At 49.0% G+C, this 15,055-nt stretch overlaps 1 protein-coding gene across 1 annotated transcript in view; it reads right to left on the bottom strand.

Moving 5' to 3' along the window:
* Positions 1-6,639: 6,639 nt before the first annotated feature.
* HSD17B12 (hydroxysteroid 17-beta dehydrogenase 12) overlaps positions 6,640-15,055 on the bottom strand; it is a 48,479-nt gene continuing 40,063 nt past the window's right edge. The window contains exons 7-11 of the mRNA XM_040410660.1: positions 12,612-12,646; positions 11,032-11,113; positions 10,373-10,438; positions 7,621-7,770; positions 6,640-7,067 (exon numbers count right to left, since the gene is read on the bottom strand). Coding sequence (XP_040266594.1) covers positions 6,960-7,067; positions 7,621-7,770; positions 10,373-10,438; positions 11,032-11,113; positions 12,612-12,646 — 441 coding nt within the window. The 3' untranslated portion in view covers positions 6,640-6,959. The remainder of the gene's footprint in view (positions 7,068-7,620; positions 7,771-10,372; positions 10,439-11,031; positions 11,114-12,611; positions 12,647-15,055) is intronic.

Raw genomic sequence — 15,055 nt, 5'->3', positions numbered from 1 at the left:
CATATCTCACCGACTTTATATAGAATCTTAGGCCGATCCCCGTGTCCATGTATTATACTTCAGTATTAGGGTTCCACTACACGTGAATTTTGGGCTTGACACGTGTCGCATTCCCAAGTAGCGCAGTGTAGCAGGGCTGATATAGGAATGAATGGGGTCGCAGCGGAACTCGCAGGTTTGCTACAACCATGACACACAAAGCACAAAAATGTCGCAGCAAACCTGTGACCCCATTCATTCCTATAGCAACCCTGCCACACTATGATACTTGGGCATGTGTCGCGCCCAAAATCGCCCTGTAGCCGTGCCCTTAGGCCTAGTTTCCCACAACTGAGTCCATGTCTGGTCGGATATTCCCTGCAGACCCATTTGAGTGGTCTTGCATGAAAATCGGATCATGACTGAACATGCTACAGTTTATCTGTGTGAAGACCCCCATTGAATTTAACGATTCAGTGTTAAGTCCGGGTGCTGTCCATTTTATACTCGGACAGCACCCAGACTCGCGTGTCACAGCCCAACTGCAGGATTAACTGATCCAAACTCACAGTATCTCAGGGATCGCCGATGCTGAGAGTTCAGGTCAGTTCAACCTGCCCCTGGGGTGTGACGAATGCAAGTAAGATGTCCTAAACGAGGGTGGGTGTATCCAGCCTTAGGCATACAGTAGAGTATGGCGTGAAATATTAAGCTGACCACTTTTCAGGAAACTGGGTGGAGAAGTGGAACTGTTCTCGTGACTCATGAACACAGGTAGAGATGAGCGATTCATCAGTCCCTGGGTAAAAATGGAGGACAGAGAGTATCTTCTCTACCCTATGAGCAACGGAAAACCTGCTTGAAGGGGTTTGTCTCAGTTAATATGAGATTTGGCTTTCCAAGACCCCCAGTATAATCCGATGGTAGAACCGATTTTATTTCAAGACACGGAGGCTCATATTTGCTTAACTCTTTCTTTACTGAACATTTAGCAGCAAAGATAACTGAAGAAAAAAACATCAGGGTAACCATGACAATAACTCCACCCCCATAGCCCCTATATAAGGCGCATCACCACATGACCACTTCCTCTTTCTTTGCTGCTTCACAAAGATAAGTACACGATTTTTTGTAGCTTGTGGCTGTATGTTAGTCGGTATAGTTTTATTATTTAAAATATTATTGCTTAAAATATTGTGGTTTTAACCCCTTATAATGTAGGGTTCTCCGTTATTAGTTGGGCTTATTTGTCTGCCCGTTTTCACTTCTCTGTAGGATTCTTCCTCTTCTCTCTATATATTTCCCTGTGTGGTGGCTATCGCTACCTATTTGTTATTTTATTCTTATTGGCCCTTATCGTGCCGCTTTAGCTCCTGTAGTGTTCCCGACGCTTTGGTCTCTTGTTCCATACTGTATGGCGTTCGGCCATATTTCTCCCCCCCCACATCTCTGGTTCTTACCTTCTTGCTGCTTTTTCCCGGGCTGCACACGGTCGTAGTCTCGCGAGGTGCGAGATTCCCGGTCGCCGCCTTTACCTAGGTGATTCCTTGGCGCCGAGATCTCGCGAGATTACGGACGTCATCGTTTTGGCGTCCGTTCATTGGACCTCACTCCTGGGAGGTGGAGACTTGCTGTTTCCACTCCCCCTCCGCTTCCCGGGCTTCTTCAGTGCGTTCCTGCTTCTGCTACTGACCGCATCTTTTCAGCTCTGCACATTTACTGCATATCGGTATCTACTGTACCCTCCTGCGCCGCATATCTATTAACCGTTTATTACTGTTTCTCCCTTCCGATTCCTTGCTGTCTGTTGGGGTGACTCACTCCTTCAGACTTAACCTCATCATGTCCTCTGTACCAGCTTCTCCGGCCCTTTCCACCCAGGACAGGCACACTACCCAGGTAGCCCTCTCTACTACTCACAGGGCTAATGAGGCCCCTACTCCTTTAGTGCAAACCTCTCAATTGCAGCAGTCTATATCTGATGCAATTGTCGCTGCAATGGGGACCATGTCAGCTTCTCTGACACAGACGATTTCTCAGGCCCTTAGGGCACAACCCATGTCTGATATACCCCCTCCTGCCTCCAGAACACTCCTGAATGATGGCTCTGGCCCATCCACTGACTGCGCGAATAAGTCGCGTAAGAGAGCTAACCCGCGCCCGGCAGAAAGGGTGCGATCATGGAAAACCGCCCGGGCATTACCGGATCCGGTATCTGAATCAGACGCAGAGTCTGTTGAGGAGGCAGGCGAGAATTGGTCCGCTCACTCTGGGGATGAACTAGCTGATATTGCAGTTGACACTGCCTTAGATGACCCGTCTCTGACAACGGGTGTCATTACTGAGCCGCTTGAAGACGTCAAGGACGCAATCATAGACCCCATGGGGGATCCTCTATTTAATCCCGACCAATTACACCATCCACGGTCCTCGGAGTGGCTTCCTGCCACCCATGTGACTCAATATCTTGAGGCTAGGATCCGCACGCCTCTTTCCAAGGAGGCTCGCAGCAAGCTGCGCGCGGAATGTCCCCGTCCACTAATCCCTAACAGGATATGTGAAACTCCCACCGTGGATCCTAAAGTGGTCCAATTCTTGGCTAAAACCGGCTTTAATCCACGTAAGGGGCTTGATTCTGCGCTTAAGGCGTGTCAAGATAAACTTCTTGATGTTACCGGCCCACTGGCAAAAATCTTCGATTTAGCCGAGGCCGCTAGGGTAGCTGGCACGCAGGTCGACCCAGAGGATCTCAGCGGCTGGGCCCAAAGGGCTATATGTTTAGTGGGCAATGTTAACACCTCCATTGCCATCGAGAGAAGAAAGGCCATCTTGATGAAGATAGAGCCCAAGTTAGCTAATTTATCTTTATCCGAGTCTGGCAAGGAGGCGCAGGGCCTCCTTTTTGGAGATCCCTTTATAAAGGAATTGGGGAAATATGTTGGGGCTTTTACGGCCCTTGATAAGGCGCAGAGCTCTATGCGCCGCGTTTTCCAGCATCGTTTTTCTAACAGGGCCGGCAGTCTCAGGGGCCGACTGTCCGGCCGCTCCAATTTTCAGCCCAGAGGTACGGGCAGAGGCTCCTTTCAATATCGTCAGTCCCTTCAGGACCCCAAGTACCAGCCAACCTTCTTCCCGTCTCGTGGAGGTTCCTTCCGTTCCAGAGGATTCCGTGGCGCTCCGGGATCCAGACGCCCATATGGTAAGCCATCTCTGTGTGTCTTATCCGATTTCACTGCAGGTTGGGGGAAGACTCCGCTTCTTTTCCCATGCGTGGTCAAAGATCACCTCAGACCAGTGGGTCCTCTCCACAGTCCAGGGATTTACCATCGAGCTGGTATCTACCCCGAGAAACCTTCCTCCCATTCCGAGGGTTTCTTGTTCAATCCAGATGCAGACACTCTTAGATACAGAACTTGCATCCCTCTTTCAGAAGGAGGCAATAGAGTTATCCCCCGATCCTCATTCGGGAATACTGAGCAGCATCTTCCTGGTGCAGAAAAAGGGAGGCCAATTCCGTCCGGTCATAAACCTCAAAAACCTGAATGTCTTCGTTCGTTACAGACATTTCAAGATGGAGGGCATCCATCTGTTAAGGGATATGCTTCAACCAGGAGACTGGTTCGTCAAATTAGATCTAAAAGACGCATACCTTACAGTCCCGGTGGCACCCACATCCCGGGGTCTTCTTCAGTTCCTTTGGAGGGACCACATCTGGCGTTTTACCTGCCTTCCTTTTGGTCTATCGTCCGCCCCATGGTGTTTTACGAAACTCATGAAACCGGCGGTGGCTTGGCTCAGAGGAAGGGGAATTCGTCTGATCATTTATTTGGACGACATCCTGATTATGGCTCGGGATCCGTCCCTTTTGCTTGGTCATCTGAAGTTGACCCAAGACCTTCTTCAGGGCTTAGGGTTCATTCTCAACCTGGAGAAGTCTTGCCTCTTGCCGGCCACTTCGATAGAGTTCCTAGGTTTCACCATAGATTCTGGGAGTCAGACGCTCAGTTTACCTGCGTCCAAAGTCAAAGCGATCCGCAAAGAGATCCGCCATTCTCTTTCTCTCCCACAGGTGTCTCTCCGTCAGCTAGCTCGCCTGATAGGGCTTCTAACTTCTTCCATACAGGCGATTTTTCCTGCCCCCCTCCACTATCGAGCCCTTCAGAGGCTCAAAATTGCCCACCTCAGGGCGGGAGCTTCGTTCTCGGACTCTCTGACCTTGGACTTGGAGACCAGACACGAACTGGTGTGGTGGATACACAATTTATCTGTGTGGAATGGCCGTGCCATTTTCGGTCCCAGTCCCGACCTGGTCATCGAGTCGGATGCCAGCCTCATGGGATGGGGGGCCCATTGTCAGGGGGTATCCACAGGAGGAGCATGGTCTCCGGACGAATCTCATCTACATATCAACGCTCTCGAGCTCCTAGCGGGATCTTTTGCGATCCGCAGCTTTGCGCACGGTTCGGCTCGGGCGTGTGTTCGTTTACGGATGGACAATGTCTCAGCTGTCCGGTATGTAAACTGCCTTGGAGGGACGCGTTCCAGGGTCCTGTCTTCTCTTGCCAAGGATTTTTGGGAATTTTGCCTGTCCAGAGGACTGTCAGTTGTGGCCGAATACCTTCCGGGGTTACACAACACACTGGCCGACTGGAGTTCTCGGTGTCTTCCAGATTCCAGCGACTGGAAGTTGGATTCGGGGGTTTTCCGAGATATTGTATCTCTCTGGGGCCCGTTGTCCATCGATTTATTCGCGTCGCGCTTGAACGCTCAACTCCCCAGGTTCTTCAGTTGGCGTCCGGACCCAGACGCCGAAGCGGTAGATGCTTTCCTCCAGCCCTGGGGCGGATCTCTACTTTACGCCTTCCCTCCGTTCGCACTCATACCTCGAGTGCTCGCCCAGGTGTGTCACCAGCAGGCCCAGCTGGTTTTGATAGTTCCTTACTGGAGAACACAGTCTTGGTTTCCCCAGCTTCTTTGCCTTCTTTCGGAGAAACCTCGGCTCTTGCCATCTTGCCCACTCCTCCTGCTCGACCCTTACGGTCGTCCGCACCCTCTACTTCTGGACGGTACACTCCATCTTCTCGCTTGTCGTATTTCAGGGGTTCCTGGGACTCCTCCAGCTTTTCGGCGGCAACTAGACGCCTATTGGAGTCTGCATGGGCCCCAGGCACTAGACGAGCCTATCACGCCGCATGGGACGTCTGGAGTCGTTGGTGCAATTCTCGGGACTTGGATCCCGTACTTGCCTCTGTAACGGATATTCTTAATTTCCTCACATCCCTGTTTGAGGCGGGGAAGGCTTACCGCACTCTTAATGTGTACCGGTCGGCTATTTCTTCCAGGCATGCGGGTTTTGACGGTGTTCCCGCCGGCCAACATTCTTTGGTGTGCAGGTTGTTGCGTGGTTGTCGTTTAGCACGACCTCCTCGACCTCGTTTCTCTTCCACCTGGGACGTGGCGACAGTTCTCAGGTTTTTGGAGGGTTGGCCTTCCAACTCTATGTTGTCTCTCCGCCAGCTCTCGGCCAAGTTGGTGACCCTTTTGTGTTTAATTTCTTGTAAACGGGTCTCTGACGTCCGGGCTCTGGATATTGATGCTCGATATTTTACGCCGGAAGGAGTTTTGTTTAATATCTCTCGGCGCACTAAGACGGGTATTAAGTCTGTTGCTTATCCGTCCTTTCCTTCTTCTCTACAGTTATGTCCGGTGGCTTGTCTCCGGGAGTACGAGTCTCGCACTTTGGCTTCTCGCACTGGGAATGATCCTCAGCTTTTCATTTCCTTCCGCCGTCCGTTTGCGCCGGTGTCGAGCGTCACGCTGTCCCGTTGGGTTAAATGGGTCCTATCCCTATCGGGTATCGATACGTCCATCTTTACCGCACATTCGGTGCGCGGAGCAGCGGCTACCTCTATGTCTGTAGCTGGTGCTCGTTTGGAGGATGTATTGCGTTTGGCAGATTGGTCCCGAGTAGCTACCTTTCGGGAATTCTATTTTAGGCCTGTTCCTCATGTTTTTTCCTCAGTGATCGCTCAGCTTTAAACTAGCAAATATGAGCCTCCGTGTCTTGAAATAAAATTGAGGATTTTACTAAGTCATGACGTAAAGTCATGATTTTATGAAAGACACGGAGGCGAGTATTTCCCACCCTTGGTTTTATGCCCACCCATCTGGTCTGTGGGGTCTCATGACCTTTTAGAATGTTATTTATTTGTATTTATTTATTTATTGTATGCCTTATTGGTTTTCACAGGGAATGAGTCCGAGTATGGTGTTCCCACACTCGGATAGTAAGTATCCATATTACCATGATGTCTTATCTTTTTCTTCAGGTTGATCGCCTCCTGCCAGTTACTCCCAGGTGTTCACCTGGCGGCAATCCGCTGTTGTTCGCAGTCGAAGTTCGGGCTGTTTGTTGACCGTTCCAAGTTCAAGGTTCTCGTCGGTTGAAGTCCACAAAGAAAGAGGAAGTGGTCATGTGGTGATGCGCCTTATATAGGGGCTATGGGGGTGGAGTTATTGTCATGGTTACCCTGATGTTTTTTTCTTCAGTTATCTTTGCTGCTAAATGTTCAGTAAAGAAAGAGTTAAGCAAATACTCGCCTCCGTGTCTTTCATAAAATCATGACTTTACGTCATGACTTAGTAAAATCCTCAATTATACTGCAGCCAATGCAAAGGAAATGTAGAATTACATAGCGGCCATTTAAATGAATGGTGATACATGGATGACCTGGGACTGCCAGAGTGAGAGATGCTGCTCTGAGATCCCTCCATGATGTCCAGATGAGACAACCCCCAAAAGCAGGACCTGTGTACCCGGCCTAAAGAGACAGAACATTCAGGGTCTACTAAGTAAGGGTAAAACGATGAAGCAGTTAGTGTGAAGGGCCAGTCACAGGGTCTTCATGTTACATTCAGCCATGACAAAGACCTGAAGATTCTGGTAGATTTGGTAGAAGTGATGCAGGAAGAGACGCTTTCTAGTTTTTCTTCTCTCTCTTCAGGAATCGAGCGCGGAGCCCTTTATTCATATTCATGGTGAGCTTCATAGCAATGCAGAGAGGGAGCAACGATCCGGTGACCCAGCCCTGAGGGGAAGAAAACAGCGTCATGGTCTGACTGCACCCAATGAGGGACGATCATCAGAAGTGTCGCTGTACAGACAGCATTCAGCATGCAAAAATGGCGCGCACACAGTAAATGGGACACATTAGGGACCTTTTCTGACCACTGCACCGATTGGGCCTGTGCCTTTCAACCCGATCTGTCAGGATAATATACTACAAGATGTTGCAGGTGTAGAACCCCAGCTTCTAGCGGAGGGCATGCAAGCCCAATCTCCCAAATAAAGCTACCCATACAAGTCAGCAAAACTTGACATTTTGGGAGGCCGAGGTGACCATGTAATGTGTGTGGGGGCCTCCTGACTCCCCCTCACTGGTAGAGAACAATCAAGACTTGTTGCTTTAATGCCTGCTCATTTTGATCCGACAGCAGCTTCATCCCCTGAATCCTACGGAGAACACATACATGCTGAGCCGAGCCGAGCATGCATGTATAAGGGCATGGGGACAGGTGCTTGGCGGACAGCTGTCTTTGGTGTATGGCCGATCAGCTGTATGATACACAGAATGGTCTTACCATGATGGCGTGGGCCAGGTAGCCGTTGGTCTGGGTCTGTAAGCCGACAGTATTCAGTGCGGACCTCACGTAGTCTTCTGGGCTTGGCTTGTCCCATGTTGGTTTGCGGACTTTGCTCATTTTGGTGGCCACAAAGAATGGAAGAACACTCTGCAGAGGGGAACAATATACAGAATTTTTGTTATTTATGGAGTTTCTGCCCCTTTAACGGGCGCTGTATTCCCTTTTACTTATTTGATATACTGTACACTCATTGACAAAACAAAAATACCGCCCAGCTAGAAACGTCAGATTACTGCAAAACTTGTCCTGCAGATATGTCTCAGGAGGATATGTAAATTATTACAGGTGCGGTCTGATTAGATACTGGGTCTTGCCACAAGAGGGCATAAAAGTGCTCTCAGAGGTTACTTTTGGCCAGTTTACCTCTTGGTAAACAATGACTGCTAGACATGCCTCTATGATGCACTCGAAGCCATTCTGCCCAGTTGACAGACTTTGAGAGGAGGCGCACCACTGGACTGAGAGAAGCAGGATGGCGGTTTCGATGCCATCTTGGCCATTCTGACCTAGCTGTTAGAAGCAGTAGGTACATGAGGCAGGGACACACGGTGAACAGGCTCTGCAAGGCCCAGGCAGACACCAGTAGAGAGGATAATTTGATCCACCGACACGCACGAGCAGCTCCCACAGTTTTGTTGTCTGACATCCAGACACAGGTGGCCCCTTCATTACACCCCTGTGTCTGTCCGGACCATTTCTAGGCGCTTAGCAGAAGGAAATTTTGTCAAGGTGCCCATTACATGACCTGCCATTGTCAGCCAGTGACAGTCGCCTTCATTTGCAGTGATGTCGTGAATGAGAAACCTGGACTGATATGGACTGGAGCCGCATCATCTTTAGTGATGAATTCAGGTTCTGTTTGGGATCTAATGACGCTCAGGTTCCAGTATAGACCCCTCGTGGTGAAAGCTTCAGTCCTGACTTTGCTGGGGAGCCACACACTGCCCCCTGCTGGTGTGATGATCTGGGGGCCATCGCATACGACAGTCGGTCACCCCTAGTAGTGATACGAAGGACACTAACAGCTCAGCGATATGTGCAGGACATCCTGTGTTCTTCTCATTGCAGGATAATGTCGCCCACACACAGCAAGGGTTTTCCAGGAATGTCTCCTCCAGATTACACCTCCTTGGCTCCCTGGTCTCCAGATTTATCACCAATTGAGCAGTTATGGGACCAGCTGGGACATCTGTGGGCACATGTGACACCATACAGAACCTGTCTGCTTCCAGGCTACAGGCCGTCTCTCATCTCGCATCCAGGCTACAGGCCGTCTCTCGTCTCGCATCCAGGCTACAGGCCGTCTCTCATCTCGCATCCAGGCTACAGGCCGTCTCTCATCTCGCATCCAGGCTACAGGCCGTCTCTCATCTCGCATCCAGGCTACAGGCCGTCTCTCATCTCGCATCCAGGCTACAGGCAGTCTCTCATCTCGCATCCAGGCTAGAAGAGCTCAACAGGGTCCTAGAGCCTCCTTTCAATTGTACAGTTTTCCCCCATAATCTTCTCCTTTATATATTTAATATAATATTATAATCTCTTACATTTATCATCATTACAGTTACACATAAAAAGCTTCATTCCAACAACTTCTTGCTGCGGTACTTTTTGTTGTTGTTGGTGATTATACAAGATACATGTATTTAACACTATAATAGAAACCTAAACATTTTAAATAGACTCCTAGGACTATGCTATTCTCTCCTGCCATTTTTACATCTGCCTTCTTACTGTAACTGGCTGGCTGCAGTTATACGCTGTGGCCACAAGATGGCAGCAGAATGTCAATGGCTGCATTTCTATATGGGAATTCCTTGCAGAAGGACTAACATTTCATCCTCTCACGGCCAAGCGCTAATTTTTTTGTTTTTTCCCCACTCCTTAAGTATATTATATTTTCCCAGTACCTTGTGAGGGCCTTTTGACTGAGGTCATGTTTCTGCACTTCATATGCAATTTTAAAAGGGTTTTAAGAAGGACCCCTCACCTCTCCTGACAGGTCTGCTTTAGTAACTACTTGAATTTCCCATTTAATAATTCTGGAGTATCTATTCTTAGTCTATATAGTGTCGGTCCTCTGTTATTCCTGCTAGAAGTTATGGATGAATCAGTGTGCAATGAAGATCCAGATGGGTGTTACCAGTTCGGGTGTGGCCCTGCACACGTCCCTGGAATACCGGCCTGGATTCCTGCTGAGCGCAGGAGCGCACGGCGTCATTGGTTGCTATGACATCGTGCGCTTCGTGTCGCCGCTGCTGTACTGTACTTGGTAAACAATAAAGAGGCCGTAGTGTTCATTCAAGTGCAGCTGATTGCTGGAGGGTCCGGGAGTCGGACCCCCACAGATATTGATGACCTGTCCTGAGGATAGGCCATTAATATTTAACACCAGGAAAACCCCTCTTTTTATTTTTTTTCCTGGGGCGCTCGCCCGAATATATGCATTTCCATCACCCCCACCTCTCCATTTAATTGAATAACCCGTCAGATTCATTTTAATACAAGAAAAAGCAGAGTTGATATAAAATTAAAAAAATAAATAAAATTTAGACCAACAGAAAGCCTCGGAGGCGAGGACGTCACACTCTCCAGTGCTCGAGAACGTGATCTCCTTGTTGCCAAGACATCCGCTGTTGCCATGGAGACCACACAATAACAAGGATCCTCGGCAGCGACGTGCTTCACTCACCTGCACAGTGACACCCTTACTCTTGTACTCTGCGTGAAGACCCCGCGAGAAGAAATCCACAAAAGCCTGTGCAACGAAAAGAGGGGAAACAGTCAGCAGGCAGGGGCCACTACCCCCAGGAGGCATCCCCAGTCTGTAGGGGAAATCTCAGTCCCATGAGTATGGAGCCACCGATGAAAGACAATATAAACTGCCGACCATCTTGTATTTATCACAACCCTATTTTTGCCCCGGGCTCTGCACAGAGAGTGGCCGTGGCACTGCCATAAATGAGACTTGGGATTGGCCGTGGTCCCAGGGATGGGACCCCCACCAATCAAACGGATGAGGTGTCCTAACGATATGCCATCACTTTATGATGCCCTGACAACCCCGCCCCATGGCAAGCAATGCTCCGCCAACCCCGCCCCATGGCAAGCAATGCTCCGCCAACCCCGCCCCATGGCAAGCAATGCTCCGCCAACCCCGCCCCATGGCAAGCAATGCTCCGCCAACCCCGCCCCATGGCAAGCAATGCTCCGCCAACCCCGCCCCATGGCAAGCAATGCTCCGCCAACCCCGCCCCATGGCAAGCCACATCCTGACAACCTTGCCCCATGCCAAGCGACACCCTTATATACCCCCATCCAGTCAAATATTTTGGCGTGCTTGCCACGTACCTTGGTAGCAGAATACACAGTAAGGAGCGGTACAGGGTACATGCCGCTAGCAGAGGAGATATTCAGGATCACACCCTTGGACCTGAAACACAAAAATATAACAGTCATTACCATTAAACAAGCGTCCGATAATCCAGAACAGAACTGCAAGAAAATACACATTAGCTGCACGCTGCCGAACCTGCCCATTATGTACTGTGTATGGGGGCTGCCCAACTATCCCCGCGGCGGAGGGGGCAAAGGGAGTGGAAACATAACGGCAGGACCCGACTACACAGGGAACGGTCCCATCAATCAGCATCTCCGATCTCAGCTTCCTAGATCCTTGTGTCCCATGAATGAAGGAGGCATACTGGGGGTCATTGCAGTCACGGCTGAATTTTTAAGCTTGGGTTTTCATCGTCAGAACATTTATCCTATGTGTTGTACTTTCGAGTGGATCTCTAGCTTTTACCGCAGTGTCGTTTTTCCGCCCCAACGTTCTTTATGAATTAATTTCTTAATCTATCTTCACAGAGATAAGGGCCCCCCAAACCCCTGCACAGCCATAGAGTTAAATAATAGAATTTCAATAGCCTGCAGCCACCACTGGAGGGAGCTCACTGCATGCACTGAACTCAATAATACACTGCTCTGCACTGAGCTCCCCCTAGTGGCGGCTGCAGGCTATTAGAATTGTATTATTTAAAGAGGTGTTCCGGGTATTAAAGAATACCCCCGAGGTCCCCGCCGATCGGCATTATGAGGAAGCAGCTTACAAAGCACAGCGAGGTGCACTGTAATGGGACTGAGCGGCGCCTAGGCCATGTGACGTCACGCTCATCGGTCACATGGCCTAGGAAGAGACCCAAGCACTCAGAGCACCTCATATCACAGCTTATCAGCAGGGGTGTAATGCACAGCACCACCCCTGATCAGATACAATATGTAAATCCCGGAGAACCCCTTTAAGTCTACGTCTAGGCAGAATATTTGGAGCCCCTCTACATTAGTAAAAAGCACAGAAGTCTTAACGCTGTTACTTAAAAAAAATCGACCAATGCATTCAATGCAGGAGAAAACTGCGCCAGTGTGAACACGACATGTGGCTGGTTACTATGGATCCCAGGGACAGCTGGGTGGGCAATCTGATCTCAGGCTCCCATAGGCCTGGTCAGCACTGGGCTGCCTCGACCACTTTACCAGGATGGGTAGAACAAAGGGTTCCCCAATGATCGGAGGCGGCCCGGTGGTTTGTTTACATGCTGCCATCTCCACCATGGCTGAAGTGCTGCAGCCCGGCGGCAGGTAATCCCGGCACAGCCGCCCACTCCCCTGTAATTCCCCCCTAAGAATAGAAGCTGTCGAGCCGTATTGATGACTCAGATCTATTTTTTTTTTTATTCTGTTCTAAAATCACCACAAGAGCGTTGCGGAGAGCTGAAGGATTCCGTGAAGCCGGTGACTCACCCGCCGTCCTCATGAGTCACCTCCGATCGCTCCAACATGGAGGCCGAACGTATTAGTCACCACAATGAATTTTTCAAAGAGAAGGATTCTCCCCTATAAATAATAATGAGGTCCTGTCTGGTCTGACTCACCTCTCCAGCATCCCGGGCAACACCAGCCGTGTCATCTACAAGAGAAGCAGAGGACGGCCATGAGGACAGGACGCATGTGGGGGGGGGTTGTATGAAGAAAGGAAAAATCACAAACTCAAAAAATATATATGCTTTTTCCAGAAAAACAGCGCCACTCTAGTACAATGGCAGAGTCTGGTATTGCCGGTTATCCCCACAGCAGAATAGGGAGTGCAGCTCTGGAGTATAATACAGGATGTAACTCAGGATCAGTACAGGATAAGTAATGTATGTACACAGTGACTGCACCAGCAGAATAGTGAGTGCAGCTCTGGAGTATAATACAGGATGTAACTCAGGATCAGTACAGGATAAGTAATGTATGTACACAGTGACTGCACCAGCAGAATAGTGAGGGCAGCTCTGGAGGATAATACAGGATGTAACTCAGGATCAGTACAGGATAAGTAATGTATATACACAGTGACTGCACCAGCAGAATAGTGAGTGCAGCTCTGGAGTATAATACAGGATGTAACTCAGGATCAGTACAGGATAAGTAATGTATGTACATGGTGACTGCACCAGCAGAATAGTGAGTGCAGCTCTGGAGTATAATACATGATGTAACTCAGGATCAGTACAGGATAAGTAATGTATGTACACAGTGACTGCACCAGCAGAATAGTGAGTGCAGCTCTGGAGGATAATACAGGATGTAACTCAGGATCAGTACAGGATAAGTAATGTATGTACACGGCGACTACTTCTGCTGTAATGGCAGGATTGGAGGAACCTCTGAACAGGCCACGTAACCCTTTATTTGCAATGGTTAAGACTCACTGCAGCATGATCAAAGCCCCCAGTTCACCCACCAGTTTCCCAGTAACACAATCAGCAACAGCCTGTGTCATAGTGACACTGATCATAAATGTAATATAATGGAGTATGCGAATACAGTAAAAGTAAAGATTTAAAACCTTGATCCCTGCAACAAAACAGCAAGTATTTATTTAGTATAAGAAACTACACTTTTTAGTTATCCACAGGTTATTCCCTGTGAAATGAGAAAAATCAACATTTCCCAAAGATGCTTTTTTTTTTTCTACAAATGTATTTGGGCCCGATATGTCATGTATTTTCTGCTGCAGAATTGTAAAAGGAACATCTGCAGCATAACGCAGTGGCGGTAAAAAGAATTAAATATATTTTTTTTAAAGTCACCCACACACTGCGTAAAATGTATCTATTACCCAAATTAGCAGCAGAGAGCCCCCCATTCCTGTGTGTCCCCTGGTCAGCCTCCTCTCTATATTCACGACGGTCCGATGCGTCAGCTCGTAGATAGATTTGCACTGCGCTGAACATGCACGGATGGAAAAACGTGAAGCCGAGGTTCCCCTATTGTGATCTTTATCTTTATATTTTACAGTGCGGCCTGGTTAATCCTAATGATGTCAAGGAGACGGCAGCGAAAGGAAAAACGTGCGCGAGAAAAAAAAAAAAAAACACAAAAGGCACTTTTTTCCCCAAAAAGGGGGAACTGAGAATAGGAGAGGCAGCCTGGGATCGGTGCTGGAGCCAGACGTGGAGACGATGAGAGGGAAGTGGGTGAGATGCACTGTGTGGGCGGAAGCTGTGTGGGTGAGCGCTCGCTGCGTAGGCGTCCGTTTCAGACATTCCCCTGAACAACATCAACTAACAAGGATGTCTCCTCCAGTAATAGGGAGTGCGGGGATTAGGAAACAGTCTTCACGATGCGGCGGAATAACGAAAAGCACAAAAAAAAACTTTAAAAAAAAAATACTGAAGACTCAGATAGTTTGGATGGAGAGAAGGAGTGACGGCCAAACACAGGCCGCCAGCAGATGGTCGAGAGAAGAGAGAGACGGAGAAAAGAGACAGACCGCCGCTCCTAGAAAGTCTAGCAACAATCCTGGCTCATGTGGAAAAAAGACACCCGAGTTCCTACATATACGCCTGCCCCCCCACTGATAGAGTGCAAGCTCCACAGTCTAGACTGCACTAGTAATATACTGTGGGGGTCATTTATCAAACTGGTGTAAAGTAGAACTGGCTTAGTTGCCCATAGCAACCAGATTCCACCTTTCATTTTTGACAACTTCTTTGGAAAATGAATGGTGGAATCTGATTGGTTGCTATGGGCAACTAAGCCAGTTCTACTTTACACCAGTTTGATAAATCTCCCCCCATGTTCATAGAGAGAGAATTGTTGACCATTGTGCGAGACCACAGAGATGAAAATGGTTTACGAGTTATCATCTCTCCACAAGGAAAGGGGTGTGATCGCTGGGTATCCAGACCCCCACAGATTACAAAAATGGGGGTCCCGTGTCCCCGTTTTGAATGGAGAGGCAAGTCAAGTATATGCCCTGCCGCTTTATTCAAAGTTGAGCTGAGTACAGCACCTCCCATAGAGAAGAATGGAGCAGCAGTGGGCAGGC

Source organism: Bufo bufo, chromosome 10 (assembly GCF_905171765.1).
Source record: "Bufo bufo chromosome 10, aBufBuf1.1, whole genome shotgun sequence".
NCBI lineage: Eukaryota > Metazoa > Chordata > Amphibia > Anura > Bufonidae > Bufo > Bufo bufo.
The sequence above is the reverse complement of the archived record's forward strand: the minus strand, read 5'-3'. Positions and strand labels throughout refer to the sequence as shown.